Below are 16,733 nucleotides of genomic sequence, written 5' to 3'. Positions count from 1 at the left end.
GAGGAAAACAACCAAAACATTCTTGAAAATTAAAAAAAAATAGGCAAACATTTTAGAACATTCTTTCAATGTTTGTATTTGTTCATTTTGACTAATGACATTATTTAGTCATTAAATAACTCAATGATTCTGCAAATATTTATCAAACACCAGTGTGTTGGCCCCTAGGCTAAGCTCTGGGGTTATGGAAATGAATGACAGTCCTTGCCTTCAAAGAGCTCCAAAGCTGATTGGAGAAACTGACAGACATTTAGGTAGAAGGTTACGAGTACCTGAACAAAAGTAGGCACCAGTGATAGTAACCTATAAAATGATGCAGGTTTTAAATATGGAAGGTTTGAGAAAATGTCCATGGTATAATGTTTAACAATGTTTCACTGGTGAAAAAAAATAGTAAGATTTGAACAAATATTTTGATAATTTGTGAGTGCTCTTATTTTTCTACCCATTAATCTATGTGCCATTCATCTGTTGGGTCAATCAGTTTATTTCTGTAGATTTGTGCCAAAGTAGTTCTAAAAAACAAGCAAAAAGGTGACCAATACACTGGGGTAGGGGAAGGTCAACAAGAAGGCTATGGTGTAGTCATGACTGAGCCAGAAGGTGATACTATAATCAAGGTCAAGAACTAGTCTTGCTGGGAAATTGGTTATATAAAAGAGACTAGAGCAAATAAATTAGTATGTCAAGGATAATGGGAGCCATGATTATTCTCACTGTTGAAGAAGGGAGTTAGAAATATGGAAAAGGGGGAAAGCTAGACCACCTTAAAGTTTAGATTAGAATTGGAGGTACTAGAGTAAATTCATGGTTATATATATATATATATATATATATATATATATATATATACACAAATATAAAAGTAAATTTATATATATAAATATATAGGTATATTCATACATATTTCTTTGCTCTGTCTACTAAGAAGCCTTGAAAGTGATGAGACCCAAGAAGCATTGAGTACATTCTGATGTAGAGACTTACTAAAAGGAATGAGGATCCCATAGAGAAATGGATGATTTTGAGATTGGTCTACAAAAATACATGTTAAACATGGAACAACTTATTTTGACAGATGGTAAAGAGGTGTTCAAGGAATCATAATGGCACATCAAAGGGATACAGAAGTCTGTTTGAAGGGGCTTCCATTAGCCAAATTTAGGAAAAAATGAGCATCAAATTAATACTATTGAATTTCAATCCACTGAATAAAGTAGGAATCCATGTCTCTACTGATAAAAGAAATTAATGCAAAAAAGAGAAAGCTTTTCCTGAAGAGTAGAATTCCAAGTAATAAATGGATAAAATCACCATTTGATAACCATTATAACAATAACTGTTTAAAGTAAAAATCATCAATGGATGCAAAAACTAAAAGATGAAAGTTTAATGAGAAATAGGATAATTTCATAGTCTCAAAGTATGCCCTAACAAAATACTTACTACTTACAAAGAAAGACATAATTACTTTACAGGGTAGAAACCTAGCAGACACCAATTTAACCATATATGGTCATAGTTTCCTTTGTCAACACTGGGACAAATCAATATTGTATACCACCCATCAGGATACGGAGAGCATAGCATTATTTCTGTGATATTGCAGCTCCAAACCTAATTATGAGGAATTATTGTGTTAATTTGAACTTTCCAATTTAGAGGGCAATAATGTGTTTATGTAAGAGATTTTGCTTGTTTGTTTTTAGAAAATATATACTGGAGTATTTGGTATAATAGGGAACCATGTCTACAAATTAATCTCAACTGTTTCATAAAAAATCAATATGTAGGGGCTTCCCTGGTGGTGCAGTTGTTGAGAGTCCACCTGCCAATGCAGGGGACGTGGGTTCTTGCCCCAGTCCTGGAGGAGCCCTCATGCCACGGAGCGGCTGGGCCCGTGAGCCATGGCCACTGAACCTGCACGTCCGGAACTTGTGCTCTGCAACGGGAGAGGCCACAACAGTGAGAGGCCCACGCACCACTAAAAATAATAATAATAATAAAATAAAAAAAATAAATCAATATGTATGCATAGGTGATGAAATAGAGAGAGAAAATGAAAAAGTAAATGTGGTAAATATCAGCGGTTGGAGAATCTGAAAGACCTCTTGTATTATAGTTGAAATTATTCTATTGTTTTGAATTCTTCATTAAGTAAAACTAGAAAAAAATTACAAACAAAAAAACCAACATGGGCAACTCTGGTGCTTGCTTAACTCCAAATTAACACCAATTGTGATTTTATTCAGATATCAGAAAAGGTAACTCAACTACTTAATCTAGAAAGTAGTCAATATGTCACCCAGTTCTGGACAATGAGATGTAAGAGCAATGACTGGGAAGCCTTTGGGGAAGGATTCTCTTCCATGAAAACAGGAAAGATGGGAGCCATCTCTTTGGAAAAGCATAACCTAGGATAATATCATTTAAACACTGTGTTAGATTTCCTGTGGAAAATGATCAGTTTGCTTATTAATATGTGGCTTCATAACCACAAGGATTGGTTAGAATTTTTAAGAAAACAGAAAGACATTTTGTCTACTTAACATCTCCTTGTTTTAAGATATTGTGGGCATTCTGAGGACTTTCAAAGTGCTGAATCTTAAGAACCCACTAAGAACACTTGCACAAGGCCAAGCTCAGTTTTATGTCTGTACTGCATCTACCATGTGCAGAGATTTTCAAGAAACACTCCAGAATTTTTGTAAAAGGACCCCTGATGCCTGAATATTAGGAATGCATTTATGTACCAGGATGTGGTCATTTGTAAAGACAAAAATGTTTTTACTGAATTTTTGTGTATTCATTTATAAATTTTATTAAACTTTTCAGAGGACCAATTTTAGTTGGGGTGATAGTTCCTGTTGTATTTTTTTCAGCTCTTCTCTTTCTTTATTATTTCCTTCTCTTTTCTTTCTGTTTATTTTGCTGTTGTTTTACCAATATGTGCATTAGAAGCTATATGTTTCCCTATGAATACTGTTTTGCCTGAATCCCACAAGTCTTGATATGTATTATTATCACTGAGTCCAAAATATAATCTAAATTTCCTCATGATTTTGTTTTCATTTTTTTACTGATATATAATTGACATACAACATTATATTAGTTTCAGGTATACAACATAATGATTCAATATGTGTGTATATTGCAAAGTGATCACCACAATAAGTTTAGTTCACATGCAACACCACACCGAGTTACAATCTTTTGATAAGAACTTTAAGATTTACTCTCTTAGAAACTTTTAAATATACAATACAGGATTTTTAAATTGTTATTGTTTTATCCAGTTTGTTTTATTTTTTAATTGAAGTATAGTTGACTTACAATATTATATTAGTTTCAGGTATACAGCCTAGCAATTCAATATTTTTATCAATTATACCCCATTAAAAGTTATTACAAAATAATAGCTATAATTCCCTGTGCTGTATAATATATCCTTGTGGCTTATTTATTTTATACATAATAGTTTTTTACCTCTTAATCTCATAACCCTATCTTGCCCCTCCCCCCTCCTTCTCCTCCCTGGCAACCACTAGTTTGCTTTCTATATCTGTGAGCCTGTTTCTGTTTTGCTATATATAATACACTTGTTTGCTTTATTTTTTAGATTCCACATAGAAGTGATATCATACAGTATTTGTCTTTCTTTGTCTGACTTATTTCACTAAGAATAATATTCTCTGGATCCATCCACATTGCTGCAAATTGCATAGTCCCATTCTTTTTTAATGGCTGAGTAACCTTATGTTGTGTATATATACCACATGTTCTTTATCCATTTGTCTGTTGATGGACACATGGGTTGCTTCCATATCTTGGCTATTGTAAACAGTGCTCTATGAACACTGTTGGTGGGAATGTAAATTCGTGCACCCACTATGGAAAACAGTATGGTGGTTTCCCAAAACACTGAAAATAGAACTATTATATAATTGAAAATTCTACTCCTGGGTATATATCTGGAAAAAAGTGAAAACATGATTTCTATAAGATACATACAATTCCCTAATATTCATAGTTGCCACACTACACATTACACCCCTAGGACTTTTTTTAAAATTTTATAACTGGAAGTTTATACATTTTGACCACCTTCACCCATTTCACCCACTCTCCACCCCCACCCCTGGCAACCACCAATCTGTCCTCTGCATCTATGAGTTTGGTTTCTATTTGTTAGATTCCACATATAAGTAAGATCATCCAGCATTTGTCTTCCTCTGTGTGACTTATTTCACTTAGCATAATGCCCTCAAGTTGCATATTTGTTGCCACAAATGGCAAGATAGCCTTCTTTTTCATGACAGAATATTTCATTTTATATTATATATTATTATATAATATATATTATAATATATATATTCTTGGCTATTCTAAATAATGCTGTAATGAACATGGGAGTGCATATATCTTTTTGAGTTAGTGTTTTCATTTCCTTTGGATAAATATCCAAAAGTGGAATTACTGGATCATATGGTAGTTCTAATTTTAATTTTTTTAAAAAACTCCATTCCGTTTTCCATAGTGGCTGCACCACTCTTGGTGGGTTCACTGTTGGTGTACACACACAAATAGTGCATGAGCATTCCCAAGGTTCTTTTTTTAATCTAAAGATATTTCCTATCAATGCACCTGTCTTTTGTTCAGCACTTTGCAGTTTACAAAGATCTTTCAAACCTACTCTCTGATTTGACTTTCATAACACCCTCATGAAAGATGTGGGGCAGGAAGTTATCCATTCTGTGGATAGAGAATCAGATCCACCCAGAGGATGTGGTAAACCCTATACCATACAACAGGCATGTGGATGGGCTAGCACTCAAATCCAGTGCTTTATGATGGTGATTCTGATAATTCTTCTACATGGAATTAATGAGCTTTTATCATTTATTCATGATCTTTTCCTTGTTTTTAAATAAAAATAGTAGTTACTATATGTCATATAATATACCATTTAATGTTCTATGTATTTATATATATCAATGTATCCGGTTCTCACAAAAAAACTTTGCGTGGTTGTTATCATCATCTACATTTTATTGATGAAGACACTGAGGCATAAAGAGTTTAAATGATGTAAACGAGTTAAATGAATTATTAAATGGCAAATTTCGAATTCAGACCCAGGATGTTTTGCTCTCTAGTCAATGCTTTTAGCCATTACACCACATAGTTTTCTTAACAACTAGATGCCAATTTTAGGCTTAAAGATGCCCTACTCTATATAAAGAATGCCATTCTCTGTTCTCTACACTCATACTCTCTTTATGTTCTAGAATACTAAAGCATAATACCTGCTAGGTCTATCTATGTTGTTGAAAATAATTCAAGTCCTGCTATTATTATTTTTTTAAAAACACCCTGGGGGAATGAGCCAGCATTGCTGTCATTTTCTGACAAAGCAGAGAGCTTATGGTATGGCAATAAAGTGAAGTGCTCACAGGAATCCTTCTGCAGATCACTGGTAAAAAGTCTAGACACAGCATAAAAAAACAGATATTTAAAGGCACTGGAAAGTATCCAAAATCAGACAGAAGCCAGAAGATAGTTTGTTCTTAAGAAAAAACTTCAACAGGAAATGGAAATGATTGCAAGTTTGTGGCTTTGTTGTTGCAGGACACTCATAATGAGTTGGCAGCAGAAACTCACAACCTTATTACTCAAGGTGTAAAAAACAGAATCTAATTCCAGAAGAGAACTGCATCCAATATATGACTATACACTATGTGTAAATCCTTGTTTGATTATGCATGCTAGTGGATAGACTGAGGGGACTCAGTGAAAATGCAAGCAGAGACCTAATAGAACCTATCCTTAAAAGATAGAGCTTTACTGGGTGACATCCATGAATGTCCTGTATTGTTTGTTTGTTTGTTTGTTTTAATGAATGCAGTTTCCAAATCTGTAGGTCACATGACAAAAGCTAAAGCCTTTTTGGCTTTAGAGATCAGAGGACAGAGACTGCGGCAAACAGAGCAACTAGAAGAGGAATTTCCAGAGTTAAGCAAACCAAGAGAGGATAAACCCAAAAACCAAAGTACAAGCACTGCCTAAATCTTTGAAAATTACCAAATATAAATATAAGTGGGAAACACAAGGAGATTGGGCTAAAACAGCAACAGTTTGAAGTTGTAAGAAGTATGCAGAGATTTGAGATGCCACATATCATGGAAGAGACAAACATCACAGTTTTGGTCCAAGCAAGTTAACTACCTTCTTACTAAAACAAAATATAAAAGTATAACAATAGTCAGAACAATACAATGGAGTGCTAAGTGGCTATACTATAGTATCTGACTATCCAGTTTTAAATAAAAAACTCTAAGACATACACAGAGACAGTAAAGTGTGATCCATACTCAGGAAAAAGACAGTCAATAGAATGGACACTAAGCATGTCCTTATGTTATATTTGGCAGACAAAGACTTCAAAGTATATATTATGAATGCATTCAAAAAATAAAGAAAAAAATGTTCAAAGCATTAAAGGAAAGAGTATATTTATTCTCACGAATAAATGAGAAAACTTGAACAGAGAAATCAAATCTATATAAATAAATGAATAAAAATCTACAGCTGAAAAGTAAAAAAACAGAATGAAAAATTCACTAGACAGGTTAAAGAAAAGAAAATTCAGTGAACTTAAAGATAGATCAATAGAGTGCGGGGCCGCGGCCGGGGGCGGCGGTAGTGAGAACAGCGCTGCGCTCCAGCCCCCTTTTCCCTCCATGGTTTCTCTCCGCTCCCGTGAGTAACTTGGCTCCGGGGGCTCCGCTCGCCTGCCCGCACGCCGCCCACCGCCCGGGACCGCGCCGCCGGCCTCTGCTACTAGCAGACCCCTTCTGACGGCCCTCGCTGCGCAGGCTGGGACGCCTCTCCCCCCTCCGCCACCGCCGCGGAAAGTTAAGTTTGGAGAGGGGGGAAGAGAGAAACATGGACATGAAGAGGAGGATCCACCTGGAGCTGAGGAACCGGACCCCGGCAGCTGTTCGAGAACTTGTCCTGGACAATTGCAAATCAAATGATGGGAAAATTGAGGGCCTAACAGCTGAATTTGTGAACTTAGAGTTCCTCAGTTTAATAAATGTAGGCTTGATTTCAGTTTCAAATCTCCCCAAACTACCTAAATTGAAAAAGCTTGAGCTCAGTGACAATAGAATCTTTGGAGGTCTGGATATGTTAGCAGAAAAACTTCCAAATCTTACACATCTAAACTTAAGTGGAAATAAACTGAAAGATATCAGCACCCTGGAACCTTTGAAAAAGTTGGAATGTCTGAAAAGCCTGGATCTGTTTAACTGTGAGGTTACGAACCTGAATGACTACCGAGAGAGTGTCTTCAAGCTCCTTCCCCAGCTGACCTACCTGGATGGCTATGACCGAGAGGATCGTGAAGCCCCTGACTCAGATGCCGAGGTGGATGGTGTGGATGAAGAAGAGGACGATGAAGAAGGAGAAGATGAGGACAAGGAGGAGGATGAGGATGGTGAGGAAGAAGAGTTTGATGATGAAGAGGATGAAGATGAAGACGAAGATGTAGAAGGGGAGGAGGATGAAGATGAAGTCAGTGGGGAGGAAGAAGAATTTGGACATGATGGAGAAGTTGATGAAGATGAAGACGATGAGGATGAAGATGAGGATGAGGATGAAGAAGAGGAAGAAAGTGGGAAAGGTGAAAAGAGGAAGAGAGAAACAGATGATGAAGGAGAAGATGATTAAGACCCCAAATAACCTGCAAAAAAAGAACTGTTCAGTATTGGTTGGACTGCTCACATGGATTTGGTAGCTGTTTAAAAAAAAAAAAAAAAGTAGCTGTGATACAAACCCCAGGACACCCACCCACCCAAAGAGCCAAAGAATAGTTCCTGTGACATTCCGCCTTCCTCCATTTAGTCCCTCTTGGAAATCCACCACCAAGCTTGGGGACTTCACCCCAACAAAATTGTAAGCATTGTTAGGTTTTCGTGTAAGACTCTTGCTGTAGTGTGGATAGCTATGATTGGTGAGTCAACGGTCCGTGGCTGCCAGTTACACTGAGATTGTAACAGCATTTTTACTTTCTGTACAACAAAGAAGCTTTGTAAATAAAATCTTAACATTTTGAAAAAAAAAAAAAAAAAAAAGATAGATCAATAGAAATTACTTATTCCAAAGAACAGAGAGAAAAAAGGCTAAGGTAGTTGAGTGAGCCATGAAAAAAATGTCAAGCACTTAAAAAGAGAATAAGCTGAAAGGAAGGCACCTGAAAGTGAGATAATGAGAGATGTGTTGTTGAATTTCCCATTTCTGATGGGTTGGAAAGAGCATAGCTTCACCAAGAAGTTGGATACTGTCTATACCACGCATGAAGCTTCAGATTACCTTAGTTAGATACAGTCTGAACAAGTACTCTGTGCAATTCAACAGTTTAGGAAGAAATAAGGCATTTTATGTGCAAAGATTTGAGAAGTAAATGATAGAACTAATATTACTCCGTGTTGTACAATCAAGTGTTTGTAAGACTGTGGTGTCAGCTCCAACTTGTCTCTTTTCCCTGTATCCGTGCCCTTTGCTTTTTAACTTTGCAGCACACCCATACGAAGGGAAGCGGGCTGGAGGGATACTTTCTACTCCTTATCTTGTCATGAGACTTGATGTGGCCAAGCAGATGTTTGCAGAAATGAAGCAAGCAAAGTTGTGAAAGGTGTTTGCATGTTAGGCTTGCTTGCTCCTTGACTCCACCATTTCCTTGAGAAGAACATGCCTGGATTAACCAGCCTGGGTTAATATTGGGAGCAGGATGAAGGACCTGTGAGCAGAGCTGCGTCAATTAAATTGCCCCAGCCAAGTCTAAGCTTAGAGTAGAGTGCCACGTCCAACCTTCAGATGTATACATTAGCCCAGCCAAGATCAACAGTTACCGTGATGAGTCCAGGTCAGTCAACACTGTGCAATCCCACAGACCTGTAAACTGTAATAATAAATGCTTATTGTTTTAAGCCACTAAGTTTTGAGGTAATTTGTTCCACACAAGTAACTGACTGATAGAATATTTGAAAGTTTCAAGCACTGTGCTAGATGCTTTCCATATATTATCTTGTTTAACACTCAAATGATGAGATACTGTATTTTTAAAAAAATTCAACAGTACATTTTCAGATAAGAAACAAAGACCCCAAATGTTATTTCACTGTTCAAAGCCACACAGCTATGGAATGAAGCCAAGATTCAAATATAGGCAGCCCATATCTCATATTCTATGTACCTAAGAATTTGTGTCTGTTAGAGATTTTTCTATCTCCAAATTGTCAGAATTGCATGCTGAGAAAGGGAACTAAAAATAAACCATGCTGTAGGAATATAGAACATTTCAAAATATGTAATAACAAGAAATTTCTTTTTAATCTTTCTGCCTACACACTACTGACATATACAAACGTCATTAATACAAATGCTTAAAGTAATGAAATACCAACTTCTGTGCTTGCTTACATTCAAAGTGTGCCAGGAAAAACATATGCTTGCTGCCATGCATGGATATTAGTTCCTGGACCTTCAGGATGCCTCCTTCTAATTTATTTTCATCACTGGCAGTTTGAATTGTATCCCCCTTTTCCCCCCACTTTTATTCATCATTCAGCACCACTTACAAAAAGTGAGAAAAAAAAAAAGCTCTCACTCCTAAAATTTCAGACATATGGTGGAAATTAAATAGATTCTATGGGGTTGAGGAGCAGGGGGCTTGAACTCTTGACTTGTTTCTACCTCCAAGTAGCTACAGGTTGTCAGGCAAAGTTTTTACATCTCAGAGCCTTGATTTTCTTCCCAGTATAATGGGGTCACTACCAGATCTGGAAACCTATGAAACCCATTTATTTATTCATTCTTCAAAACTTTATTATACACTACCTATGTGTCAGGTACAACACCACTCATGGGAGATAGAAAAAGAAACAAAATAAAATCCTTGCAAGATTTCTCAGTCTGCGAAACAGGAAAGGAGCAAATAAGCAAATAGTTACAGAAAAAATGTAATAAGTGATCATTGTTCTTTTTGTTACAAAAACAGTATATTTACCACACATTTAAAATAATATGTTATTGGAGTTTCAGTTAAAGAATTTATTCTAAGATACAGTCTTTTTATATTAAGAGAATAGAACCAAAAATTTTTCACTAAAATAAAGTGTCTTTGACAATATTTTTATCACAATCTATGACTTCTGCTTTTTTCTCTCCTTCTTTAAACTCTAAGTGTTGAAGGCCAAGTAATGCCTTGACAGTATCTACATGTCTGTATACATGCATACATATACATTCTTGTAAACATGTGTGTTTACATACATGTATGTGTGTACATAATGCACATAATAGGTGGAAAGTGACTTAGAAAAAGGTCAACAGCAGCTTTGGCTCTCAGGAGGAATGGAGAAATAAAACATGGCATGACAAAGTTATTGTTTATCTGATAGCAACACAAGTCTACAAATACTAAATACGCTAATTTCCTTTTCCTTTCTTTCTCAATATTTTCTTTGTGGTATCCTTGGAGAAGTTGGAAAGACTATGGACTTAGTCTTTGATGAAAACCTACATTTTATTATAACTGCAAGTGATGTCTGCATGATATTTTAGTTAAAAGTAAGTTTAGCTGTGACTAATAGAAAAAACTAAATGGCAATATTCTTAACAAGATAGAAGTTTGTTCTCTCAAGTGGGCAAGAATGGCTGATAGTTTTTAGCTTCAGCTATGTATCAGACATTATTCTGAGTACTTGCCATTTGCTGACTGTTTTAATTGTTACAGACCTCTATGGGATCTTGCTATCTCCAGTTTGTAAATGAGGAAAATGAGCCACAAAGGAGTTAACTTTTCCAAGATTTTGCAGCTGGTGAGTGGAGGAGCCGGAACTTGAACATGGGCTATCCAGCTGCAGACCCTGTGTTTCCACTTGTTCTCACTCAATGCCTGGAGGTCAACCATCCCCAGTGAAGTTGGGAGTCCACAGATTCTTTCTAGAGCAGCCCTTATTTTCCTGAAGCAGCATGGTCTCCACATTCCAGAAGCAGTACAGAGCAAGAGGTGAAGAATATCTGTGCGAGTAGTTTTACTTGTAAAATGATTTACACTTCCTTTGTTACACTTCTGCTGACATGTCTCTTTCACACAGTCACATCCAGCTGCCGGATAGCTTGGAAATGTAGTCTCCATTCTGGATCCTGGCCCTCAGGCTACAAATGTCTCATGACCAGGGAAGGAATAGAAATGGATATTGGGCGACAATGTCTTTTTATTGTCTTTACTTCAGAAATACTTTTTATAAAGGTTATACATTTGTATTCATGACTCTAAATTGTTTCTAGGTGGTCTGTTTAAAAAAACATTATTTTTCTTGTATGCTGAAGGAGACAACCATTGTTTTAAGAACTGGCAAACACTGTTCAACAGTAGGTGGGTCATCTAGTTTATTTATGCTATTTTCTATCTTGTTAATGGGATAACTGAGCTGTGCCCAAACTCATATATAATCCTTGCTGTGAACCAAGAACTGAAGTGTCAGTGGGAGCCAGTGAGTTGACCACCCTAGATCTCTGTGAAAACCATCATAAAATAGTCAAATTGACAACAAATTATTATGAGATGGGCATGATATAAAATTTCCATGAAAATGACTCTTTTAAGAGTGTCTGTCAGCATTTTCATGGGAAATTCTAATTATTTACCCTTCATTCACAACCGGCTAGCAGCTTGCAATAAATGTATTTGATGCATATCCTCAGTAGCCATTTCCACAGCCAGTAAAATTTTAGGAGATTATAAATTTAAAAAAAAAATGAAACAACCCTTTTTGTTTGTCTTTTCTAAATTTGTTTCCACTTACACAATAGAGTAAAAATAAAATTTCAAGTCATGTGAAAATTTTAACTTCCATTCTTAAAATGCATGGTATAAAGGATTATCAGGGAAGCAAAAATAGCATAACATAGAATGACATTACAGGTAACAAATAAAAATCACAATAATAAACATTATTAATCAAAGTTATCCTGTCAATGGGCATTAATTTCTAGGATGGACTAAAATATAAAATCAAACAATATCTGCTTAGAAAAATAGACACTATCAAAGTGGTTCAGAAAAATATTTAAAAAATGAACAAAGTTCTATTTTCACTCAAGTTTAAAACAAAAGGAAAGTTAAATTAACAATATTAATAGATATTGTTATTAAGTCAAGATGAAAGATATTCAGTAATGAAGTTTTGACATCAGTTATAAGTTAAATAGCACATAATCTAAATACATGAGTAAACCATGTTAAACAACTGAGAAGAAATGGAGAGGGTAGAATTGCAAAAGGAGATTTTTGCTTTAATGTGATTGGATAAAAATGGCTAATAATACTGAATTTTTTCAACATGCCAGTCTTTTTTCCCCAAGCCACATATGAGCTAGTGCATATATCTTCCCAATAAACTTATGAATAGACAGTAAATATGATATGTGGGAGAAGAAATTATATTGTTAATAATACTGAGCTAATAGTTTTCTAAGAAACTCTGTGGCTCATTAAGAAGAATTACATTCACTTTTCCAATATGTAGATTGGATTATTTACCAAAATTAATCACAACAAAATCTCAATATATTCAAAGGGTAGATATTTTATGTCATTTTGACCATCGATTATTATGTTTAAGCCCCAAACAATGAACATTTAAAAAAGAAAAATTTCTCAAAAATGAAAGCTGGATCATAGTGGGTAACTAAAGACACAATAAAGAAAAAATTTGAAAATAATGAGTAGGATATTATATTTTAAAACCCATATCAGAGTAATTGAAGGTTTGTCAGAGTAATTGGAGGTCAGTTAATAAATTTATTTTATTTTGAAATAAGGATAGGTACGTTTTATTATTTAACTTATAATATTAGATTAAATAACAGGTCATACATTGCTGATGAGAATATAAAATAGTGTAATGTCTTTGAAACACAGTTCAGCAGTTCTTTAAAATGTTACCATATGATCCAACAATTCTACTCCTAGGTATATACCCAAGATAATAGAAAATATATCACCTAAACTTTGTACATGAATGTTTATAGCAACGTTATAGAGAACAGTGGAAACAACTCAAATGTCCATAAAATGATGAGTTGAATAAACACAATGTTCTATATCCGTACAGTGGAATACTATTTAGCTATAAAGAGGAATGAAGTACTAATGTATGCTACAACATGGATGAAGCTTGAAAACATGCTACATGAAAGAAGCCAGTCACAGAAGACCACATGTTGAATGGTTCCATTTATATGAAATGTCCAGAACTGGCAAATCCATGAGACAGAAAATAGATTGGTGTTTTCCCTGAGGTAGATGAGGAAGAGTAGAGAGAGAATGAGGAATGACTGCTAACAGGCTAGGGTTTTTTTGGGGGGTGAGGAAAATGTTCTAAAATTAGATTGTAGTAATGGTTGCACAACTCTGCAAATACACTGAAAAGCATTGAATTATACACATTACATGGGTAAATTCTATGGTATGTGAATTATATCTCAGTAGAGCTGTCATAATAGAGAGAAAAAAATACAGGAAAATTAAAACATAGAAGATTTGTATCTGTGATTTCCATTTTTGTTATAGAAATTGCCAAAATAAGCCTTAGTTCTTTTTTGTGTGTTTTTTTTTTCACTGTTGTTGTTTTTTGTTTTTTGGTCACGCTGCGCAGCTTGTGGGATCTTAGTTCCCCGACTAAAGATTGAACCCGGGCCCTTGGCACCATGGACCACCAGGGAATTCCCAGTCCTTAATTCTAATCCAGTTTATGCTTTGATCCACGTCTCTGAAAGGGCTTCATCCCAGGCCTTACCAAGAGTAGATGCTTGGTGAGTGTGTATTGTTGACATGTATTAACTGATAACAACTTACGTCAAAATGATTTGAGGATGCAAAATTACATACTGAAGGGCATTTTCTTTTGGTAAGCATTTAAAGGCTTGGTGATAAGAGCTTGAAGTGGAAACTCTGCCAGCCTCTGATGGCTTAAAGTTCTGGCAAAGCTTTATTATATTCCTGAATACATACTTTGTGTTCCGAGGAGTTTCAGGATAAAAAAAAAAAAAAAAAAGGGCTTCCCTGATGGCGCAGTGGTTGAGAGTCCGCCTGCCAATGCAGGGGACACGGGTTCATGCCCCGGTCTGGGAAGATCCCACATGCCCGTGGAGCGGGTAGGTCCGTGAACCATGGCCACTGAGCCTGCGCGTCTGGAGCCTGTGCCCCGCAACGGGAGAGGCCACAACAGTGAGAGACCCGCGTATTGGAAAAAAAAAAAAAAAAAAAAAAAAAAAAAAAAAACTAGAGCAGGAATTCACATTTTACATGATAGGAATCTTTTTGTGAAACAAGAACAAAACTGATTCTTTGGAAGAGACAGTTTTATAACCCTTTTCTTGTTTTGTGTAAACACTAAAAGGACTGCTTGATAATATCTGTGAAGGGGAAAACAACAGCAGAAAAGCAAACAAAACAAACAGGTAATTAACAGAGTCCCAGATTGTTGGTAGATCAGAGGTGCTTTCAGCCTCAGGTCAACAATTAAATATTTCTTAACCAAATGCCATCCCAGCTAAACCCTGCTTATGGGATTCATATGATGATCAAATAATGTAACACACATGGAAATCTTTGGTGAGCTCTAAGGTGCACTAAAAATACAGTCTGTTGGCTATTTTGTCTTCTTAGATGCTCTCCTTCAAAGTCATCAATTACAACTTATGATTAAGTGGTTCATGGACTGAAATTTATTTTCATATGGATTAGACCAACTGAAGTTCAGCTCTCCTAGTTTATGAGCATTTTTGTCCCAGTTTCTTAAGTATTTATATAGGTACTGATATATAGACACATACATGTGTGTGTAATATAAGGATATACACTTACTTAATCCTCCCAACAATTGTAATATGAGACATGGACAAGGAAGTGATTGATTTTGTGATAAAGTTGAGACAAGTTGCTTTCCTATACTGTGGCACAAATCTTGTATTTCTTACTCTTATCTTGGCCTTTTACTCAATGTCACATTGCCTCCTTGTATCTATGGCACATCCCTATTTTCTCACTCCCTAACCCTCTGTCACCCTTCCTATTCCCCTCTATACATACCCATATACATAAGGAAATAAATAAAAATATTTAATGCTTTGCTTCCTGTGTCACCCTCCCACTGTACATCCAAGCACACACACAGGAAAATCACAGTTCAAAAAAGTTTTAATACTTTGTTATGCAGAGATGCAAAGTTGAATAGGACAAACTCCTCGTCCCCAGTTAAGATGATGCCTCCACTCTCACAGGGGAGAAGAGACAAGCCCATGAAAAAAGATAAACAGAAGATTCTTTCTTCTTGGATTCTTTACTTTTGGACACACTTCTATGAAATCATGTTTTACTGTGTTTCAATGAGAGTGTATCAACCTGTGTTGTTTGCAAGGCCATTATTTATCTTTCATATTGTTTATCTACAAATGCACCCAAGTGCCTGACACTTAGAAGCATTTTAGTAACATTGGTCTGATGGCATTTGTAGGTGTCTATTTTCTGAATTAATAGATGGATGAAGTCATCATTTAACAAATAACACCAGTACAGGGACTTCCCTGGCGGATAAGACCCTGTGCTTCCACTGCAGGGGGCTTGGGTTCGATCCCTGGTTGGCTGCCTCACAGCGTGGCCAAAAAAATAAATAAATAAAAATAAACAAGCAAATAAATAAACAGCCATACCTTATTGTCTAATAGGAGAACTCTTTCAAGAGATATATCATTATAAAACAACAACAACAACAAAAAAAAACCCCAAAACAAATAACACCAGTACACTCTATTGCTTCCTCAACATCTCTTAATATACAGTCAAACTTAATTATAATGTAATCAATTTAGTAGATGTATATAGGCATAAGTATGAAGAGTGTGGCAAATATTGCAGTGGAGACAGAAACTCAGATATAATCTGGAGCAATATACATAACACAATGAATATATCTTTATAACTGAATATGAATATAACAATAACAGGGAGGAACTCTCATGCCCAGGACTGCAATGACTTTCACCTTTCTAAAACTTTCCTTGTGTAAGAGAGTTTTATAATGCACAAAACCAATATTGAAGTAGCATTTAAGTAATGTTTTCTTGTATACCACACCTGGATGGATGAAAGTCTGGCTATGAAAGAAGTCTACATGAGGTATTTCTTGACTCCCGGCTCCAAATTCTTGTCTGAAATCATTAGGTAGGGGCTAGCTAGTCTAAGATGACTTTCCAGAACATTTTTTTTAACTTGGGATTTATGTTAGCAATTACAAAAGGAAGTTTAAAGAATGTGTGAAGCTATAATACGAAGAAAGTATTATACATAGTTTTTTACACTTTCGCTAATAAGGATGACATCTGCATGAAATTATGGACATGACATCATGGGACTTTATCAACAGTACTGGGAGCTGGTGAAATGCAAATCAGGAGAATCCATAGAACATTTCTTTCTAGCTCTAAATCAAAAAAGAATGCTATTTTTCTATCATCTGTTGATGCTTCTTTAGTTCTCACCTCTATTTTTCGAGGTCAGTCTGCATTAGTAGGTCACAAAGTTTGTTTTTGTCATTTGTACAAAATCCACCCCAAACATCTACTTAAAAAATTTAGTTCAACTAAAAATAATTATTTATCTC

The 16,733-nt window shown here is 35.7% G+C and overlaps 1 protein-coding gene across 1 annotated transcript; it reads left to right on the top strand.

The window, feature by feature from the left end:
• Positions 1 to 6,701: 6,701 nt before the first annotated feature.
• LOC137223562 (acidic leucine-rich nuclear phosphoprotein 32 family member B) lies at positions 6,702 to 7,786 on the top strand. Its single transcript, XM_067735528.1, has one exon. The coding sequence runs from the start codon at positions 6,946 to 6,948 to the stop codon at positions 7,729 to 7,731; it is 786 nt and encodes a 261-aa protein (XP_067591629.1). The 5' UTR covers positions 6,702 to 6,945; the 3' UTR covers positions 7,732 to 7,786.
• Positions 7,787 to 16,733: the final 8,947 nt, after the last annotated feature.

Source organism: Pseudorca crassidens, chromosome 4 (genome assembly GCF_039906515.1).
Source record: "Pseudorca crassidens isolate mPseCra1 chromosome 4, mPseCra1.hap1, whole genome shotgun sequence".
Taxonomy (NCBI): Eukaryota; Metazoa; Chordata; class Mammalia; order Artiodactyla; family Delphinidae; genus Pseudorca; species Pseudorca crassidens.
The sequence above is the reverse complement of the archived record's forward strand: the minus strand, read 5'-3'. Positions and strand labels throughout refer to the sequence as shown.

Coding starts and splice junctions, on each gene's coding strand:
- LOC137223562 (XM_067735528.1), top strand. CDS start 6,946: ATGGACATGAAGAGGAGGATCCACCTGGAGCTGAGGAACCGGACCCCG.